Genomic DNA, 18704 nt, shown 5'->3' with positions numbered 1-18704 from the left:
TAACACATTAGTTCCATACTGCCTTTATAATGCAATTAGTACTTGATACGATGCTACAGTTCTGCACAAATACATGGCTGGGAATAGGGAGTAAAAAGAAATACTGTCTCTCCTTTTGTACAGGGCAGGAAAAGGCTCAGTGTACAAAGAGAAACGGAAATGGAAAGCAAGGAGAAATCAATTATGTTGTCTTCTTTTGGGTCTCCAAGGTCTGGATTTGCCCAGGCCAGACTTTTGCCAGCTCAGCTATAGAAAGCAATGCAAAGTGAAGCCATGGAATTTAGACTGGGTTAGTCTCTGCTACAGATTCTCAAGTGGAACAGGAGCAAAGTCAAAGCCTTAGATAAGTTACAACTCTTCTGATGATGTCTGTCATTCAGAACAGAATGGTGGTTTGGAATCAATCTCAGTTCACAAGGATCAGGGGCCAAGGGTGGTTCACACATGATTATTTTCTTTTTTGAATTCATTCATACTGCCACAGAGGACCATTCTGTAATTAGCATTAACATCACAAGTGTTTGAACTTACAAAATTTGCTGCTTCCCCCCCCACCCCACCCCAGCTGCATTGTAAACAAAACAGAATTAAGGAAGGAGAAAGAATAAAGTCCAGGCCTGAAGTTGGTCCTTGGCGTTGCAATTTGTAACAGACTTCTGGCAGAATTTGGCAAACACTAGGAAAAAACCTTAGAATTCAAATTGCACACCAGGCTACTGAGACAATCGATTAAGGGTATTGCTTCATTTAAAAAAAAATTGCCTCTAATAGCTCCTTTACTCCTGTGGGAAGATACAACTGGTCATCTAAATCAGGGGTGTCAAACTCGTGTTGTGATGTACAGTGACTTTTTTCCCCTTCACTAAACTGGGTGTGGGTGTGGCCAGCGCGTGATGTATCAGCCCTGATCTACAGTAAATGAACCATTAATTGCTATTGGAGTCCCTATGGTTCAGCTCTGTAGGTGAGGCAGATCTTAATGGGAGACCAAGTTTAGTTTGATAAAGTGCATCAGGCAACCAAAAGGCACATCTGAGAAAATTAGTCCCGTCTTTCCTGTGCACTCAGTGCCTTGAATTGTTCTGCATCTTGTAAGTGCAGGCAGAAGATTTCATTAATCTAGAAAAGCATCGCAGCTGAAATGTTGCTGAAGTCTTCGGTAGCACCTTCTCTGCTGCTTTAAGAACCTTTTTCTTTAGCTGAGACCCTGAAAAAAAGGAGAAGAATGGTTGAGCTCAGTTGGGCACAGGACCTAGAGATTTGTCAACTCTTAGGATATTCCATCTGCCACTAAGCAGATTACTTATACTCGCTTTCCCCAATCTGGATATGGATTCGCTAATCTAGAGGGTACAGGGGAAGGGTGACCACTCATGTTTTTCTTCCTCTGCAAATTATTCCTTACCAAAATCAGGAAGTTAGATAAAAGAATCTTCATTACTGCTCTAGCCTTGGTTACTGAATCCTATGGATTTGAACATGCACGCTACCAATAAACAAGCACGGATAACATGGAACAATATCCCTTCATGTTTTATAAGTCTTTAATTACGGTATGCAATAGCTGAGAAGGCCTCTCATTTTGATAATGGGATTTGGTGCTCAAACAAAACCAGAACTATATATATTATAATTATATATATTGTGTGATCAAGGCCCTAAGTTGAGAATCTCACCCTTTCAGAATTGCCGTTTTTCCAAAAAATCCAAAATGGCAAGCTTCTAGACCCCATGCTTATGCAGGTGGTTTTAATAATGGCTGGGTTCACCAGTAAACCTTGATTTTGGTTTACTGCATTCTCTGAATACAATCATGGTTTGTGAACAATTTATAACAACGTATTAAAGCAAACCCACCATGGATAACAACAAACTGTCATTAAAATATTCTCAGTCTATTGGGCCTTGCTGTTACCAATTGCAATTTAATCAACCAAGAAGCTCTTTTTCCTAGTCTGCAGGTTATCAAAAACATTCTGCAACAGAACGCAATAACAACTGTGGAGTCCTTGGTTGCTCTGTGAGCCCGGTGGCTTTCTTGAAGATGTTTCATTACCAAATTAAGTAACTTCATCAGTGCTGATGAATAACAAAAAACACATTTAAAGTTTGGATATATTAAAAAATGAATTTTGCCTAGAAAGCAAGAGACCACTACACCAGAGGCATATAACTCCCATGATTCCTTGTTTTTATTTTTTATATTTGCCTGATAACAGTTTTCTTTATACTTACGAGGGCTTCAAACACATTCAGCTGGGGCACCAGGAATGGGGATTGTTAGAAGCAAAATAGCAGGCACAACTGGGAGGATCAAAGTCCTGCCCCTCTTAGGTTCATGTAGAAAAACGGGCCTGATTGCCCAGTTGCACTCCCATTTGTACACTGCTGACACCTTGGGGCAGTGGTGAAACCTGAACCCATTTACTACCGGTTGGCTGTGCATGCGCACTGCATGCGCGCATGCGCAGTGCACACCATGCACCAAATGTGAGGTTGGTGCGTGCGCACAGTGCATGCCAAAAGGAGGCATGGGGTAAATAGAACAGCACATGGGGGAGGTGATCAGCTGTGTGTGATCTTTTTTTTTACTTTTAAAAGCATTTTTAGAACCTATAGGTTCTTTAAAAAATGCTTTTAAAAGTAAAAAAAAGGCTCTGACAATCACACAGCTCAGCTATGATCGTCAGAGCTTTTTTTTATCTTTTAAAAGCATTTTTTAAAAAGTGGCAAGTGGGCAAGCGCACGATTGGGTGAGCATGGGCAGGGGGGCAGGGATTTCTCCAAACCACCCACCGCCATCACTACCGGATCAGCGGATCTGGTCCAAACTGGGAGCATTTCACCCCTGCCTTATGGCTATCCCTAGAAAAAGATCTCTGATGACTAATTAAGCCATCTAACAGGATTGGAGAGCATGCCATTGGTTTTTTCTGACGAGTTCAGCTCAACTTCTTAGGTGGTCGCGATAGCTTTGCTAAACATGGTACCCTTAGACCAACATGGTAAACTGCCAGAATCGGTAATCTGTGGCCTTCCAAACAGCACTGAACGACAACTCTCAGCATCCTTCATTGCTAACCAAGCTGGCTGGGAATGTTGGAGTGGCGGGTTGATAACATCTAGAATACAATATTGGATCAACTCTATTCCTGCTAGTACTGCATTTGGATCAGGGAAGGCAACATCAAACCTATATTTATTGGAGAGTTGTCCCCGTCTAGCTAGAGCCATCTAAAGTGGTTGGAGTGAAGTGAGCAAAGAATATGTCTGAATGCTTTCTATGGGAAGATCCCAAATTTAGTAGTTATTCCATTTATCCACTTAACAGATCATCATATAGATTAGGGGAAACCGCCCATTTGGCAAAGAGGAATCATATTCCATATTCTATAACAGTGATTCCCAAACTGTGAGCCGCGGCTCCCCAGGGAGCCGCGCTATCGTCATGGGGGCGCCGCGGAATATCTGCGCCCGCTGGGTCCGGCGCTGATGCGCCATTTCTGGGGCGTCTGGTGCGCATGCGCAGTTGCAGGTCGGATTTCCGGGGGAGCCGCGGGCGCGTCTGGTGCGCATGCGCAGTTGCAGGTCGGATTTCCGGGGGAGCCGCGGGCGAAAAAGATTGGGAACCTCTGTTCTATAACACAATAGCATATTTTTAAAAGCACATTACAAAAGCTTGCTGGGTTTCAATTACATCCTCAGCCACTTATTCCCAACCAATGCTTTACTCAGTTAACCCAGATTCCTGGATTTGCAAGTTGCAATGAATTATAAATGAACTGCTCCATCAGAATTGATACTATAAGCTAGGCTAAAATGTTTAGTGGTTTGTGGTACATTGTGTTCTTATTTTAACAAGGTTGCTACGACAATGTTATCACAGTAACTAGTACACTGACCTATTTAGTACTTCCTCCTTTTGCTCCTTGAGCCAGATCTGTAAATAAGTACAACCAGAATAAATCATGCCAACAAGCAATGTAGTTTGAGCTCCCCCACCTTAAAAAAACATCCCAAGATGGGGGAATGTTATTCTGAATTATTTCATGAAACAAATTCCAATTAGAAATTAAACTTATTAGAAGGAAAAACCCTGCTTTAGCTGCAGTTTTAGGAAAGAATAAAAAAAGAAAGCATTTACCCTGTTTACCCCAAAATAAGACATCCCCTGATAATAAATAAGCCCAATCGGGCTTTTGAGCGCATGACAATAAGGCTTTATTTCAGGGTTCAAAAAAATATAAGACAGGGTCTTATTTTCGGGGAAACATGGTAGAAAACATGTGTATGGTAGAAGTACACATATAACTCATTCCAGGCAGTGTAGAATGGTTTCGGAGTAAGGCATACCATTGAAAAGAAGGACAGGCTCTTGTAAGCACCTCTGGTCTATCACACTATACTATATTTCAGCTGCAGAATCAACACTGTATGCCCAAAGAAACTTGTATCTGTATTTTCCTTTCTCTTCAAGTCACAAAACACTGGATGTTCCTGACAAACTTTTTTTTTAAAGAGCAATAATTATCTCTCATATCTAGCAAAGGAGGTGGGGGGAGAAGTAAAATGCCAAAGCAGAAGTTATCTCCGCAGCAGTTGTCTGTGCTGTGGAGCAAGCAAATATCTTAACTTGCATTTGAAATGGACTCCCAAAGCGAGCCTAGACTCCCCCGCTAGACATTGTGCTAAGACATAATTGTGGCTTCCTTAGTGGGTTAGCATATTCTGTGAATCAAATCCATTTTGCTTAATTGATATTCATTAGTTCATTATGGCTCAGCATTTTGTGCAAAAACTATGTAGGTGTTTATTCAATAAACTCATAATTAAGCGAACCATGACAACTATTTCTGCCTAGGGAAATAGCCACAGAACTCACAATATTAATACCATTTTGTAGGAGATAACAGCAAACAACTGCTGGTGGTTCTAATCTAATTCTAAATTAGTGCTCAAATACGAACCTCCAAAGCAACAAAAAATTGTCAGTAGGGTTACAAATCCAGAATGGAGAAGTGGTAAAATCCCCAGGTAGTGAAAATTAATCCCCAGGTAGTGAAAATTAATAGTTCCAAGAGAGGCCTAGGGCTTCCCAAGAGATATGCAGTACTCTATTCATCTGGAGCTACCCAGAAAACAGGCTGTACTTAAGCCTGTTCGAATCTCATAAGGGTATGGCTAGCTGATGAGAGCTAAATAGCTTGAAATAGACCTATGCTAGTCTTTCTTTATTTCTTTGTTGGTAAACATAAATTCAACACAAAAATAATTTGTTGCAAAAGCGACTGCCTGTGAAGGCTCCTGGAGCGGGGCTGAAAGGTGAAAGCAGCAGTATGCTCCATCCCATAATTAGGTAAACCAGGTCGCCCTGATAAACCAGTCCCACCAGAAAAAAACACTTAGGCTGTAGTTAAATTCATCTAACTGGATCCTATAGAGCAGAATCAATGCTGAAGACAAATCTAGCTGCGGTATAGAAATTCCTCTGGTCTGATTTGGCTCAGCGATTCCAGCTGTTCATTCACAGCTCACATCAAATATTTTACCTTATCCTGAGCGGATCCTGCAACTTTTTTAAAAAAAAAAATCAAATGTACTGAAAACAGTGGTTTAGATCTTCCAAAACATATCACTTAAGCAAAATGTGCATAGTTTTGCTTACTTTTAAATTGTATTCATCCTTATGAATAGGTTTCCGGTCTTCTTGCGAGATAAGGAAATATTGGAGACCACAGAAATTCCGTTCGATGAATTTTTGAAAATGCCATTTCATTCATCGGCCACTAAAATTTCACAGCCATACCTTTAAAAGCTTCGAGGACAGCTTTTTTTCCAGATCCACTTGGAGATCTCAAGACTGACCCAATCCTATGCTACTTACCTACTGCTCTTTCCCAAGGAAACCAAGGTTTTAGTCTTTGCCGTTTTACTTTCTACTTTACTCATAGGGAGGGGAGGATCAATTCAAGGAAGCAAATCTGTCATCTCCAGTATGAGTTGGTGCATCAGATCTGGCAGAGTGCTACATTGGGCTCCATTCTCACTGAGCCCCGAGAAGAATGCACCTCACCAACATGACCCATTTTCATGTACTCTAGATCTGGTTCCTTGGAATAAATCATGGGTCAAAGAAGAGGAGGAATTATCTATGTTGCTAGGCTGTGCCCACTATATTTTCTCCCTCCTTCTGCATCGTCAGTAAAACTTTATTAGATCTTCTTTTCCTAGGAAGGGTTTCTTCAAAGAAATTGACCAGATTTCCCAGCATCTGGTAGTACTTTTCTTAAAAAAAAATAAAAAATGCAGCTCACGCCTGTTAGGGAAATACTTTCCTATCCAGAGAAGTAGGGAGCAAACAAAAAGGAGATCAATAGAACCTTGGGCCTGCAAACTTGCCTCTAGACCAGGGATGAATAATCTCTGGATCACAACAGCTTAATAATTTTCCTGAGAAAGAGGGCTACTGAAGACTTAAGTGCAAAGTAGGCAAAACTGCGTCTTGTGGACTGGAACTTCCCCCCAGATTTTGGATTTTACAGTACCCATAATAGGAAATTGCATCTCTCTTGTTTGACCGGGAGGAGAATCCTACAGTTATAGGGACCCCATCTTCCACTTTTGGTTTAGGTGTCTGAGCCCTGAAGGTCAGATGCATCATCCAAACGCCCATGGTGGAACTTCTATAGAAGGAGGAGGGTAAAATTGCGAGGAAAGAATTCGCACTAGCAAATCGCTTGTGAAAGGCAATACTGGATCATAATACCTGTAGACTTTATAAGTACTGTACACACACTTTAGATCAGTCTGAACTGGGAGGTATGTCATCAGTTCCTGACCCTTGAGTTATCATGCAATTCTAATTTTAACATATTTAACTGTTGGTAAAGTCAAGCTCAACTTTAACGATTAGAGAATGCAGTTTATTCTTAATCAAATGGAAGAGTAAGGCTATGGCTGTTCCTTCTGATAGGGTTGTACAATCTGAGGCCTTGAGGCTGTCAGTGGCCATTTAAAAACTTGAGCACGGTTCCCAGGAGCCCTTTTAAAAGCCTCTGGACAAGTCAATGGCTTTCTGCATTTCAATATGCCATCGTGTGCATGTATTATTTCAGGTACTATGATCTGCAACTTCAGTCATTACATTCCAACTGTACAGGAAAAACACTCTATGCCAGCCGTTTTTTGCTTTGGATGTCCACCAACTACTTTGAACTACAGTTCCCATCATCCACCCCACCCACCCCCAGCCAACAAGCTCTTTGGCCACAGGCTGACTGAGGGGAGACTACTAGGCTGATGAAGGCCGGTCAGAGTTCTGGCTCAGAATCGCCTCTGTCTCTCTCCTTTACAGGCAGCTGATCCCACTCTCAAGTGAAAAGGCTGCCCCATCCTTGCCCCAGCCATCTCCCAGTGTTAATAGGGTTAGAGCATGCATGCAGCATGAGACAGCTCTGTCCTTCTCAAGGTTTCCTCAATCATTAAGCAGTAAGGCTAAATAAATACACACTCTTTATTCATCTGTAATTTATGTACATTGACAAACAGTACAGGCTTTCTTTGATTGTTTTCCTTAAAAAAGCAGAATTCATAAAAAAATGATTAGCAATGTAAAAAACATGTACATACACACTCACACACATCACGGTGACTTGTGTTTATCCTCCCCATTTCAAAAGGAAACAAAATTCACCCAACACTCTCCCACCCCCTTCACACACACTCCGGGGTTAGTGTACTCCCCCTTCAACCAACCAATCAACCTAGTAGGTATAAAACACATAAGGATTAGGGAGAGGCCGTTCACACCCCAAAAAGCCTCATGTATTAACATAAAAAGGAAACTGAGGCAGAGAAGGGCCCTAACTTCTCAGAATCTCAGCCTCTCTTACCTTCCTGCCGCTTTTAGGTTCAAAATTTACACATGTGAACCATCAAGCTGGACAGTTAGTGTGCGCCTGTACAGATGATTGCCTGGAAGTGCAGATCAAAGGGAGAACTGTTTGGGGGTGAGGGTGGGTGAAGAGGGAGGACACATACTTGAAATGGGCTTTAGACGTTCACTAAGAACCCTGTTTTCATTTTATCACCTCTCCTCCTTGCAAAGTACAAAAAAAATGAATGGCACTCAAGATTCTTAGCTTCTGCTCCATAGACTCCTCAATGGTTGCCCTGAAGTTCCAGAAGGCCAATTTTGGCTTTCTAATAGCCACAGCACCAGCAGATGGTCGTCCTTTTTAATCTCTGGCTGATGCAATTTTCCCTTCCCATACTGTATATACATTATATGCCCATAACTGGTGGCTCTATCCTAATAACCTTTACCCTGAGATTCTTCTTACTTCAAGCCAAGTGTCCCTTATGTGAAATGAGACCATCTGTTCCTGTCCATCTTCTCTGTCCGTAACAAAACCTTAAAATTACTAATGATTCAACGTTTGCCCAGTAACTCCCAAACATTTAATATTCTAAATATACACTGAAGGAAGGAAAGAATTAACTACACCTCAAACTCAGTTCCCTTTCCACATTGATCCAACAGCATTTGCTAAAGAGTGAGAGCTGGAGAAGGAACAAAAGCAGAATGCCCAGCAACTCAAATACCCAACACCTTGATTTCAGTGGCCTGGTACTGCCACATGCACACGCCCATACACCACCTTTCTTGTTCAGTTTTCATCTGCTTACAGTAGATAATTTTGACACTTTTTGAACATAAACAAGCTAATCCCTGTTACTTTCATATACCTGGCATTTTAAAAAACCATTTGTCTGTTCTCAAAGGGCAAATGACGTTTTTCTTCACATTTTTCTCTTTATGTGCCGATATATATCCCCCTCTCAATCCTTCTTGGGATTATACCTTGTGATTGTGTACTTTTATTAAAAGTACACTTCTTTATAAAAATTTCTCCCTGCTGACCAGACATAAGGAAGTTCTTGGGACAGAATATTCCCAAAATAGTTCTGCCTCAAGTTGCTTTACAGGAGGCAATGTCGCCAAGGGCGGGACAGTGAAGGAAGAAAAAAAAGGAAAGTTAGAAGTCAAAGAGAAGGCGACCAATTCAAGCAAACAATGGCAGATACAAGCTGAAGTGTGTGGAGAATTATACATAAATACGTAACTGGGTAAAATAACAATTTATGGGTTTATAAAATGGGCAGCTGAATAAGTTGGGAAGCAGGAGAAAAAAAGGAAGACAATATGAGTGGTCAGCACACAGTTAAGAACATAAAGACCAAGGCAAAAAGGGGAGGAGGCGAAAGAGCAGAGGAGACCTAGAGAAAGAGAGGTCAGAAGTGAAAAAGATGGGCATTGCAAAAAGGGGTCCAGGTTTTCTGAACCTTCACAAGAAACCAGTGACAGGTAATGCAGGAGGTGTTCTGTTCTTCTCAACTGATCAGTACTGACTTGGACAGGAAGCCATCTGTAGTCACGGAAGGAAGTTCCTTGCTTTGTGCTCCATGGCACTGCTGCTGGATAGATGCACCCACCAGGGATCGACTGGACAATGGTCCCTTGGGCAAGCTGTACAGATAGACGGCCCCTATGACCAGGCCTGCTCCTAGAGCAAAGAGTAGGTTGAGGTGAAAGTCAAAGAGGTAGATAGAAGCCACGGTGGACACCACAATGGAGAAGGAGGTGGCAAAGCCTTTGAGGATGTTGTCGGCGTATTTCACAACCACTGCCACCAAGAGGCCACCAAAGGCCTGATTCAGGATCACTCCCCACACCAGTGGGGTGTAGCCAAAGAAGAATCCATGCTGGGCTACGGCTGCTCCCTCGGTGGACCACAGCCCCAACAGCCCCAGCAAGGTCCCGAAGATGCCCAGTTGGACGTTACGTAGCCAAACCGAGGCTGTGCTGCCTTTGAGGATCTTTTCAAAATAGACCCCAGCAAAGCCAGACGAAAGGCAGGACACCACCACGGCCACAAGTCCCACCATGTAGCTTTGTTGCGTCCCCTGGCCTTTGTAGGCTGGTTTGCCCCCTGCCTGCTGCTGCTCCACCTGGACAATGGCTACACCGGCAAAAAGAAGCAGGAGGGACAGCCACTGAAGACGGGACAGGCTCTTGCGGAGCATCAGCACCGAGAAGACAGCTGTGGTGAGGATCTTCAGCTGGTAGGTGACCTGGGAAAGGCAGTGCAGTTTAGTAGCCACTCCAATGTGCCATGAATCAGGAAGCTGCCTGCCACCAAGCCAGGGGCCTAAGGATTATGTAGTTCTCCTTAGTCCCAGACTCTACATTATGCAAGAAATCTCCAGATTGATTGGACCACAATCCCCAGAATTCCCAGCAGGGGAGTTGCAGCTCCACTCATCCAGAAGATATCTGGTTAGGGAAAGTTAAATCACTATAGGGATCCAGATCCCTCTTCAGTTCTTGTTCTCTATTTGCAAAATGAGACCAACATTTCAAAATGTTGCCGCACTGATTTAATCCACTTTAAATCATTAATCTTACTGAAAAAAACAAGGTTACTGAAAACTATAGTGGTTTAGAATCAAATATTGGATATCCAAGGTTGTATGTGTACCCTTATTTAATCCCTTAAAAGTGGATTAAAAGTGGAGATTGCAACATTGTGGCCAATTCAGTATCCTATTATTGTTCGCTTTTCTTTTTAAAGAGAAAAGAATTCTCTACTATTTATGGTACCCATGTTTCCCCGAAAATAAGAACATTTTTTTTGAACTCCGAAATAAGCGCTTGGCCTTATTTTCAGGGAGGTCTTATTATTTTAAGGCACGTGGAGCAAGATGGGGCTCCTCTTGCCGTTTTACCTGATTTCAAGCTCTGAGTTTAAATATTTTCGGGTAGGGCTTATTTTCGGGAGGAGGCTTATTTTAGCGCATGCGCTCAAAAGCCCGATTGGGCTTATTATCAGGGGATGTCTTGTTTTCAGAAAAACAGGGTAGTGTGTCTATTTGTTTGAGAATAACAAGAACATCTGCTAGAACCTCATAATTCAGCATGTTCCCACCAATTGATTATCAGAAACAAAGTATATTAGACCAAATATAAAAATATTCAAAATTGTGCAGAGCAAGAGATTTGCTTAAACTCCATAATTTACATAAACAGCATTCAGTTTTTTTCTAAAGACAGAAAAAGGCTCCCTTTGCATATATCCAGATATATATGGTTTTGAAATAATGTGACTTTGTCAGTCCTTTCCAGACAGGTAGCTACAGTTCCCACCTCTGTGGGAACTCCATTAACAACCTTAATGCCACCCGGACAAATGAAATCAAACAATAACACAGGGAACTCATTGTATTTCTAGATTTCACAGGATTTCAATAAGAACCATCCAGGAGACTTAAAGGAACATAACTCAGGATCCCCATCCTCATTACTCTAATGTGGGGGAGAGGGACACATTAAAAAAAAAGGATGGCAGGTATATAAAGTAGATGAAACTGAAGGACAATCTCCTTTGGAAAGATGCTTCTAACATTTCCGGAGAGCACTTTAGAGAGGAAGTGACAGTAGGAGCATCATCTCACCTGGAAGGTAGCTGCTGGCAGATTGGAGATGGCCACATACTGCAGATTGTTTTGGAGGGTGTAAATGAGAGAAGGCACTGCTAGCTTGAGAGTGTCCATATACTGTACCAAAATGGAATCATACAAAGAGGCAGCAAACTGTCTCAGATTACCTGGAAAAGGATACAGACAAGAAACTGTTTCTTGTACATATCAAGACACAACCAAAAAAATCAGTCTTTTTTGCTTTGACATGAATAACAGTTGCAAAAGGGACAGATCCACTAATTATTACACCTTGCAAATATTTGTTCCTTTCCTATCTTTGAGAATACTTGGGACAAGCAAAAAAGACAGAACCAGAAACACTACTCTTCCCCCAGGATATGGGGCAATATTGCACTTATATTGCACATGGCAATATATGCAATAATTCTTTTTCCAGTGCTCGGGCATAAGAAAAAGTCCCAGGTCTTTAAAATTGGGTGGGGAAGAAATGTCACAGAACGGTTTAGTGTATGTATTGCACATCCTAGAGTTTTACAGCCTAGATCCTCCAGTTCATTTCAATAAAATGTCTGTGAGTAAGGAATTAAGACACCTGGCAACAATAAACTGTTCTAGCCAGCTGTAGGGAAACGGAGACTGCAAAAGAGGAAAAAGAAGACAAAAGGTAATTAGAAGGATTATCTCTGCTGGGGCTTTGATTTCATTGATTTGAGTCCTTAGGCTTCAGCCACAATGGCCATGAGGTTCCCTATAGGTTACTCTCATGGCTCAAGACCCAGGTATTTTCTCACAATGGCCCCTGCCCAACCAGTAAGCTCTAAGAATATGGACTCCCTCAAGTAAATCATTGCAGGAAGCTCAGGGATAAACCTCTTCCATTACTGCTCCCTCTTCTCTAGAATGAGATCCCATCCGCAGATCAGACTCTCCTCCACATGTGCGTGTTCTATGAAGCCATTTAGCCCCGGCTGTTTCAAGCACACCATTAAGGTCTGGCATATATTACAATGCTCTCTACATGGGGCTCCCCTTGAGGTGCACTCGGAGGCTTCAGTTGGTCCAGAATGCAGCTGCGCGGGTGATAGAGGGAGTTCCACGTAGCTCCCATGTAACACCTCTCCTGCACAGACTGCACTGGCTACCTGTTGCCTTTTGGGTGCATTTCAAGGTTTTGGTTACCACCTTCAAAGCGCTCCATGGCTTGGGGCCTGGGTACTTACGGGACCGCCTGCTGTTACCTCATGCCTCCCACCGAACCGTACGCTCACACAGAGAGGGACTTCTCAGGGTGCCGTCCGCCAAACAATGTTGGCTGGCGGCCCCCAGGGGAAGATCCTTCTCTGTGGGGGCTCCTATTCTCTGGAATGAACTTCCCCCTGGTTTACGCCAAATACCTGACCTTCGGACCTTTCGCCGTGAATTGAAAACACATTTGTTCATTCGCACGGGGCTGGCTTAAGCTTTTTTTCTTAAATTGCTTAAATTTTTAAATTCTAAATTTTATTCATGTTTTAAACTGGGGTTTTTAGATTTTAAATATTTAATTTTTCGGCCAATTGTATAATAAGTTTCTTAATTTAGTTTTTAATTGAACATTGTTTATGTTTTATCCTGGCTGTACACCGCCCTGAGTCCTTCGGGAGAAGGGCGGTCTAGAAATCCAATAAATAAAATAATAATAATAATAATAATAATAATAATAATAATAATAATAATAATAATAATAATAATAATAATAATATATAACAGCTTTCTTGTAAAAAAAATGTTTGTTGAATATGTGATTTTACAGGGCTAAATTGGGTTTATTGTTGAATTAATGATTATTGTGGTTGTTGCCCTTTTAATCTGATTACACAATGAAATATGCAGGCTGCTCAGAGTCACTTAGTGATAGGACCAGCATGTAAGTAAATAAAATAAAAAATAAGCCCTTACAAGAAAAGACACTGCTCACCTTACATCAATTGGTCAATTAACTAGGTGTTTCATTTTGTATTTTGGCTCTTTAAAAAATAAATGTATATATTTCTATTTACAGGAGTTTTATGACTGCATATGCATATTTTTAAATTATTCATTGATTCACATAATTGAATTGTTTAATTATGTAATTGTTTCTTTCTGGGTCCATAGAAATATTTTTTCTTGCTTGTTTTCTTCCCATTTTTGTATACAAGTTGCAAGCATTCAACCATGTTATTTAAAGTTATGGTGAGCCAAATCCAGATACGATCATAAAAGAATAATGCGCAGAAATGACATAAAAGATGTTTAGATTTTTCAATTCAACCATTAGATTGGGTCAAAGGCAGAAACACAAATCTCAATCCAGCAAGACTCTTAATGAACATGGAACAAGGTTGGGAGAAGCAAACCCTTCCCTGAGGGCCTCCATTTTCCTTGGTGTGGTATTCCCACCTTGCTTCTGAATAAAGATGAGCAGTAGGCAGGTGATTCCCTTAAGAATTTCAGCCATAACCACCGCTGTGGTAGCAAAAAATCGGTCTCCTGGCAAGGTGCGCACATAGCGAATGCTGAGGATGAGAGAAGCATTTTGCACCACCAAGACTGCCAAACTAATGTACTTCAACTGTCGGTTACCTAGAAAAGGAAGAATAGAAAACAGCTCAGTATCCTTCTACCAATATCATTCATTCCTCAGCAGATTCACAAGAGATACTGCACTGAGAAAATGATCCCCATCCAGAAACAGCACTAGGGGTTTTGATGGAAGAAATAATTGAGAACCTCTGGGTCCCCTTCAAATTTCTTGTATCAGAAACCACTAAGATGGGTGTTAGAACATGGAGAATCAAGGCTTAAATTCACACAAACCAACAGACACACAATTGCAGGCCAATTCCCACCTTCTTCCCTTAGGTGCCAGCCCACTAGCTAGGATGAAGAATGAGGATTGTCAACGCGAGTAGAGGGCAATCCTGGCCGACACAAGCGATCTGCAGTCTCATTTTTGTAGTCCCTAGACTCCAGTTTACACTGTCAGAATTCAATGTCAGAACCACAGGTTTCTGCAGGCACCATTTTTCTAATCAAAATTTATTCCTCCTTTACCTTTAACTTATTTCACCCCTTAACCCATTGACCCCAAAAGGGCCAATAATGTCAGCCACCATCCCTGATTAAATTTCCAACACTAGTTTACAGATGTAATCAAAGTTCAAAGCGGAATCCTATAGAGTCAATTGGAAGTCTGAACTGATTTTGAGGAATGGAAGTGAAAAACTCCAACTTGCCCACCTTCATTTTCCAAAAGCAAGAATCTTAATAAAGTGCTGACCATGTCAAAAGGGAATAGTGTATGTTTTTTTTTGTTTGAAATGTGTCTGGTTTTGATAAATACATTGAGTGATAATAAGCACTTAGATCCAATATTCTAGCTTCTAGCGTCAAATGGAAAAATGTTTTCTCTCTAATCTAATTGGCAAATAATAAAAGTAATTCAGAAGCAATATTTTTCATATCTAATGTCCCATATCTCAGAACTCCAGCAATATAAAAAAAAAAGGTTAAGAATTTCCATCCGTCTGTGCTAATGCTTAAACCGGATTATTTCTTTTGCTCTTTTACTTGTGCCTGTCAATTTGAGAGGCACATTAGACAGGAAGTGGAGAGCAAAAAAAAAGGTATAAGCCTTATCTTGCAGAACAACATTCCTCTTCTAGGAACAAAAGCCAATGTTTCCTGAATGAAAACCAAGCAGGAAGGAAAATAATGTAAAAAAAGGACAGATTTATAATCTGGTGCACTCCAAATATAATTGTCTACAGTTGGTCTTCAATTTACAAGCATTCATTTAGTGACTATTTGAAATTACAACAGTACTGGAAAAAAGTGGCTTATGACTGGTTTTCATACTTACGACCGTTGCAGCATCCTCATGGTCACATGACCAAAATTCAGGCACTTGGCAACTGGCATGTTTATGACAATTGTAGCATCCTGGGGACATGTCACTGCCATTCATAACCTTCTCAGCCAGCTTCCAACAAGCAAAGTCAATGAGGGAAGCCAGATTTGCTTAACAACTTCATGATTCACTTAACAACTGCAGTGATTCACTGAACAACTGTGGCAAAAAAGGTCATAAAATGGGGCAAAACTCACTTTAACAACTGCCCTCTTTATAGCCAAGGAAATGTTGAGCTCAATTGTGACAATATTTACTACTTGTATATATGAAATGTTTCAAGGAAGTTTGCCTTACAATAAATTGCTCCCTAATCACACTTGCCATCTTAAAGACAGGACTGTTTTATCCCTGATATACCACACTAGCTTTGAAATGTACCTACCTTAGTTTGCAGTAATAGTTTTAAAAATTATTACAACATTTTAAGTAGTCCATTCATCCACAACAAAAATTACGCCCCCCACCCCCAGCACATGAGGAAACTCACATTAGGAAACTGTGTATAATTTAAATGTTTTCAGGATTATCCCCAATACCTCTTACTCAAAACCTCAAGGGAACTCTCCTTGCAGCCACTATGATAACTACCAGCCCTTCCAATGTGCTTTTTAAATTACAGTAATTGGCTAAGATACTCCACTTTCAGCAGTAAATGGGGTTCCCTCCCTCCCCTCTCTCTATACATACATACACATTTACACACACATACATATATATATATACACACACACCATATACATACATACACACACACACACACAGAGCGAGAGAGAAATATGTGGGAAGAAGGATGTTGAGGACTATTTTATTTCTTCAAGAATTCCTATCCGTTCCAGCCCATTAGCTACACTTCTCTCTCCTCCCACGAAAATAAAATCCCCGAGCCCAAAACTCAGACCAGTCTCGCTCGAAGGAAAGGCAAAACCTTCCCGGAGAAGGAGGCATCACAGCCTCTCTGTAGGGAGCAGGGAGATGGGAAATCGGTCATTTGAAAAATATTTGGTGGCTACACAAGGAGAAACTCGAGACGTCCCTCCTCCTCCTCTCTCTCTCTCTCTGTCTGTCTCTCACCTGCCGTCGCCACCGGACTGTCAACGCCGCCTCCCGGGGCCCCAGCCGCTGCCATGGTGGCAACCGCGGGGCAGCCGAACTTTCCCACTGTAACGGAAACTTCCGCATCCTCCTTGCCGGCCTAGTTCCGCTTCCGGGAGAACCTTAGCTAACCATAGAGACGGCATAGAGAGTCACAACTGGGGGGAGGCGGTGAGGTTGGGGAAAGCGTCAGGCAATTTTGCAAAGAGAGACCGATCAATTCCGCATTCTTCGACTTTTCGCATTTTTGGCCAAGTGTTGGGATCCCTTTGCAGAAGCCTTTCCTTTTTGTTTCCTATTGTTTCCTTTCATTATATCCAATTAATATAGTTATTACATACTTATGCTCATATATATGCTTATATATTATATAGTTATTTTCATGCTTATGCTTATGTATACTGTTGTGACAAATAAAATAAAATAAAATAAAATAAGCCAGAAAGCTGTAGCCCAAGGAAAACTGGTTACAGAGGGCATTGATCAGACAGGAGGGGTATTGCAGTGGGCAAGGAGATGAAGAAGAAGGTTTGGTATAGTGGTTAAGGAACAAGGCTAGAAACCAGGAGATTGTGAGGCCAGTCCCATTTCAGGCATGAAAGCTGGCTGGGTGACTTTGGACCAGTCACTCTCTCTTCAGCCCATGATATCAGGCCCGGGTAGCAAACTGGTCAGCCAGTTAATGTTGCAACCAGGTCAACCTGATACTCCTGCCTTTTATTTTCCCCACAACAACAGCAACCCTGTCAGGTGGGTTGAACTGAGAGAGAAAGACTGGCCCAAAGTCACCCAGCCCGCTTTCATGTGTGAAACAGGATTCGAACCAGGGGTGAAATCCAGCAGGTTCTGACAGGTTCTGGAGAAACGGTAGCGGAAATTTTGAGTAGTTCAGAGAACCTGGCCCCAGACCGGGGTGGGAATGGGGATTTTGCAGTATCCTTCCCCTGCCACGCCCACCAAGCCACACCCACAGAACCGGTAGTAAATAAAATTGGATTTTACTACTGATTCTAACTCACTATCTTCTGGGTTAGCACTTCCAAAACTACACAACACTCATTCAATGAGATGCCCCAATGCCAGGTACTCAGTGTATCCTCAACCAAAGTATTCAAAAAACTATCCGAGAAGAATTGTGCAAGAAGTGAAAAAACACTTAAGATTGGAGAACTAAATATAACCTTAAGAGGTGCTTATGGTGAGCTTAGGACAAGGCAAAGGGAACATCGGTAGGATGTGTCATTCAGAAATGGATTGTGGGGGTTCTTGGGCCACAATCTCAAACTCCTAGTGACCCACTTCAACAGAAAGCAAAAGAGTCTTTCAGCCCGTGTCACAGAAATCTCAGCAACTGGATTACTGTCATTTGAGAATAAAAATTGTCTCCCAAGTTGCCAAGAAGGCTTCTGCAAGATTGGAGGCTTTCCTTGTTGTGAGAAAGAAACAGCAATGCCTGTTTAATGTATGTGTTGCAACACCATAATACACATACATAAAGGGTAGAACATCATGATTGCATGGACTCCAATGTGGGTCCAGGGAGTATCACTGCATGTGATACTTCTGTCACACCTCTGGTCACAGAGTGGGTCAAGACAGCATCCATACAATCAAAACTCTGCCCCTTTGTATGTGTGCACTATCGTGTTACACAAGCAAAAAAAAACAAAACCCATGCAAAACAATTGAGTGGATACCACCGGTGTCAGGCAATGTTATAGTCCTTGTTAATAAAAAAAAGCCCCAAGACTACCACATTCTTGTGAGTCCAGTTTCCACTATTGATTATGTAGCATCACAGTGGTATCAACTTTTAGTGACCGCATAATTTTATTTATGATAATTTGCTCTAACCTGGTGTTTCAGGTCTTCCAATGGTGTACTTGTTGTCACTGTAACCGAGTCCATCCATCTTGCTACTGGTCATCATCTCGGGTTAGAGCCTTCCCCAGAGAGCTAAGTCTTTGCATATTGTGTCCAAAATGTCCACTATTATAAGGATGTTCTGACATGATTCAGAGGAAGTGAAGGGCCAATTGGATTCTTAGGATGTTAGAAAAACAGATCAATTGATATAAGGATGGGTGTGGCATTTCCGAATGAAATTCATCTGATTGAATTCAGCTGGTCATTGCCTTAGATTACATTAAATGCAATATGTGATATCAGATCAAAC

At 41.6% G+C, this 18704-nt stretch overlaps 1 protein-coding gene across 4 annotated transcripts; it reads right to left on the bottom strand.

Moving 5' to 3' along the window:
- Positions 1-125: 125 nt before the first annotated feature.
- Positions 126-18506, bottom strand: SLC35A2 (solute carrier family 35 member A2). Of its 4 annotated transcripts, XM_058167332.1 has the most exons (7): positions 16508-16602; positions 15386-15592; positions 13924-14106; positions 11515-11666; positions 9413-10134; positions 3903-3940; positions 126-1207 (listed from the first exon to the last, which is right to left on the bottom strand). In XM_058167332.1, exons 3-6 carry the CDS (start codon positions 13979-13981, stop codon positions 3907-3909), a joined length of 966 nt encoding a protein of 321 aa, XP_058023315.1. In that variant the 5' UTR covers positions 13982-14106; positions 15386-15592; positions 16508-16602; the 3' UTR covers positions 126-1207; positions 3903-3906. The 4 variants fall into 4 exon arrangements, with proteins under 4 accessions (XP_058023315.1, XP_058023312.1, XP_058023314.1 ...); XM_058167329.1 differs by lacking the exons at positions 15386-15592; positions 16508-16602 and adding an exon at positions 18383-18506; XM_058167331.1 differs by lacking the exon at positions 15386-15592 and having other exon boundaries at positions 16508-16620.
- Positions 18507-18704: the final 198 nt, after the last annotated feature.

Source organism: Ahaetulla prasina, chromosome 2, assembly GCF_028640845.1.
Source record: "Ahaetulla prasina isolate Xishuangbanna chromosome 2, ASM2864084v1, whole genome shotgun sequence".
Classification (NCBI taxonomy): domain Eukaryota; kingdom Metazoa; phylum Chordata; class Lepidosauria; order Squamata; family Colubridae; genus Ahaetulla; species Ahaetulla prasina.
This window is presented reverse-complemented; position numbering and strand designations above follow the sequence as displayed.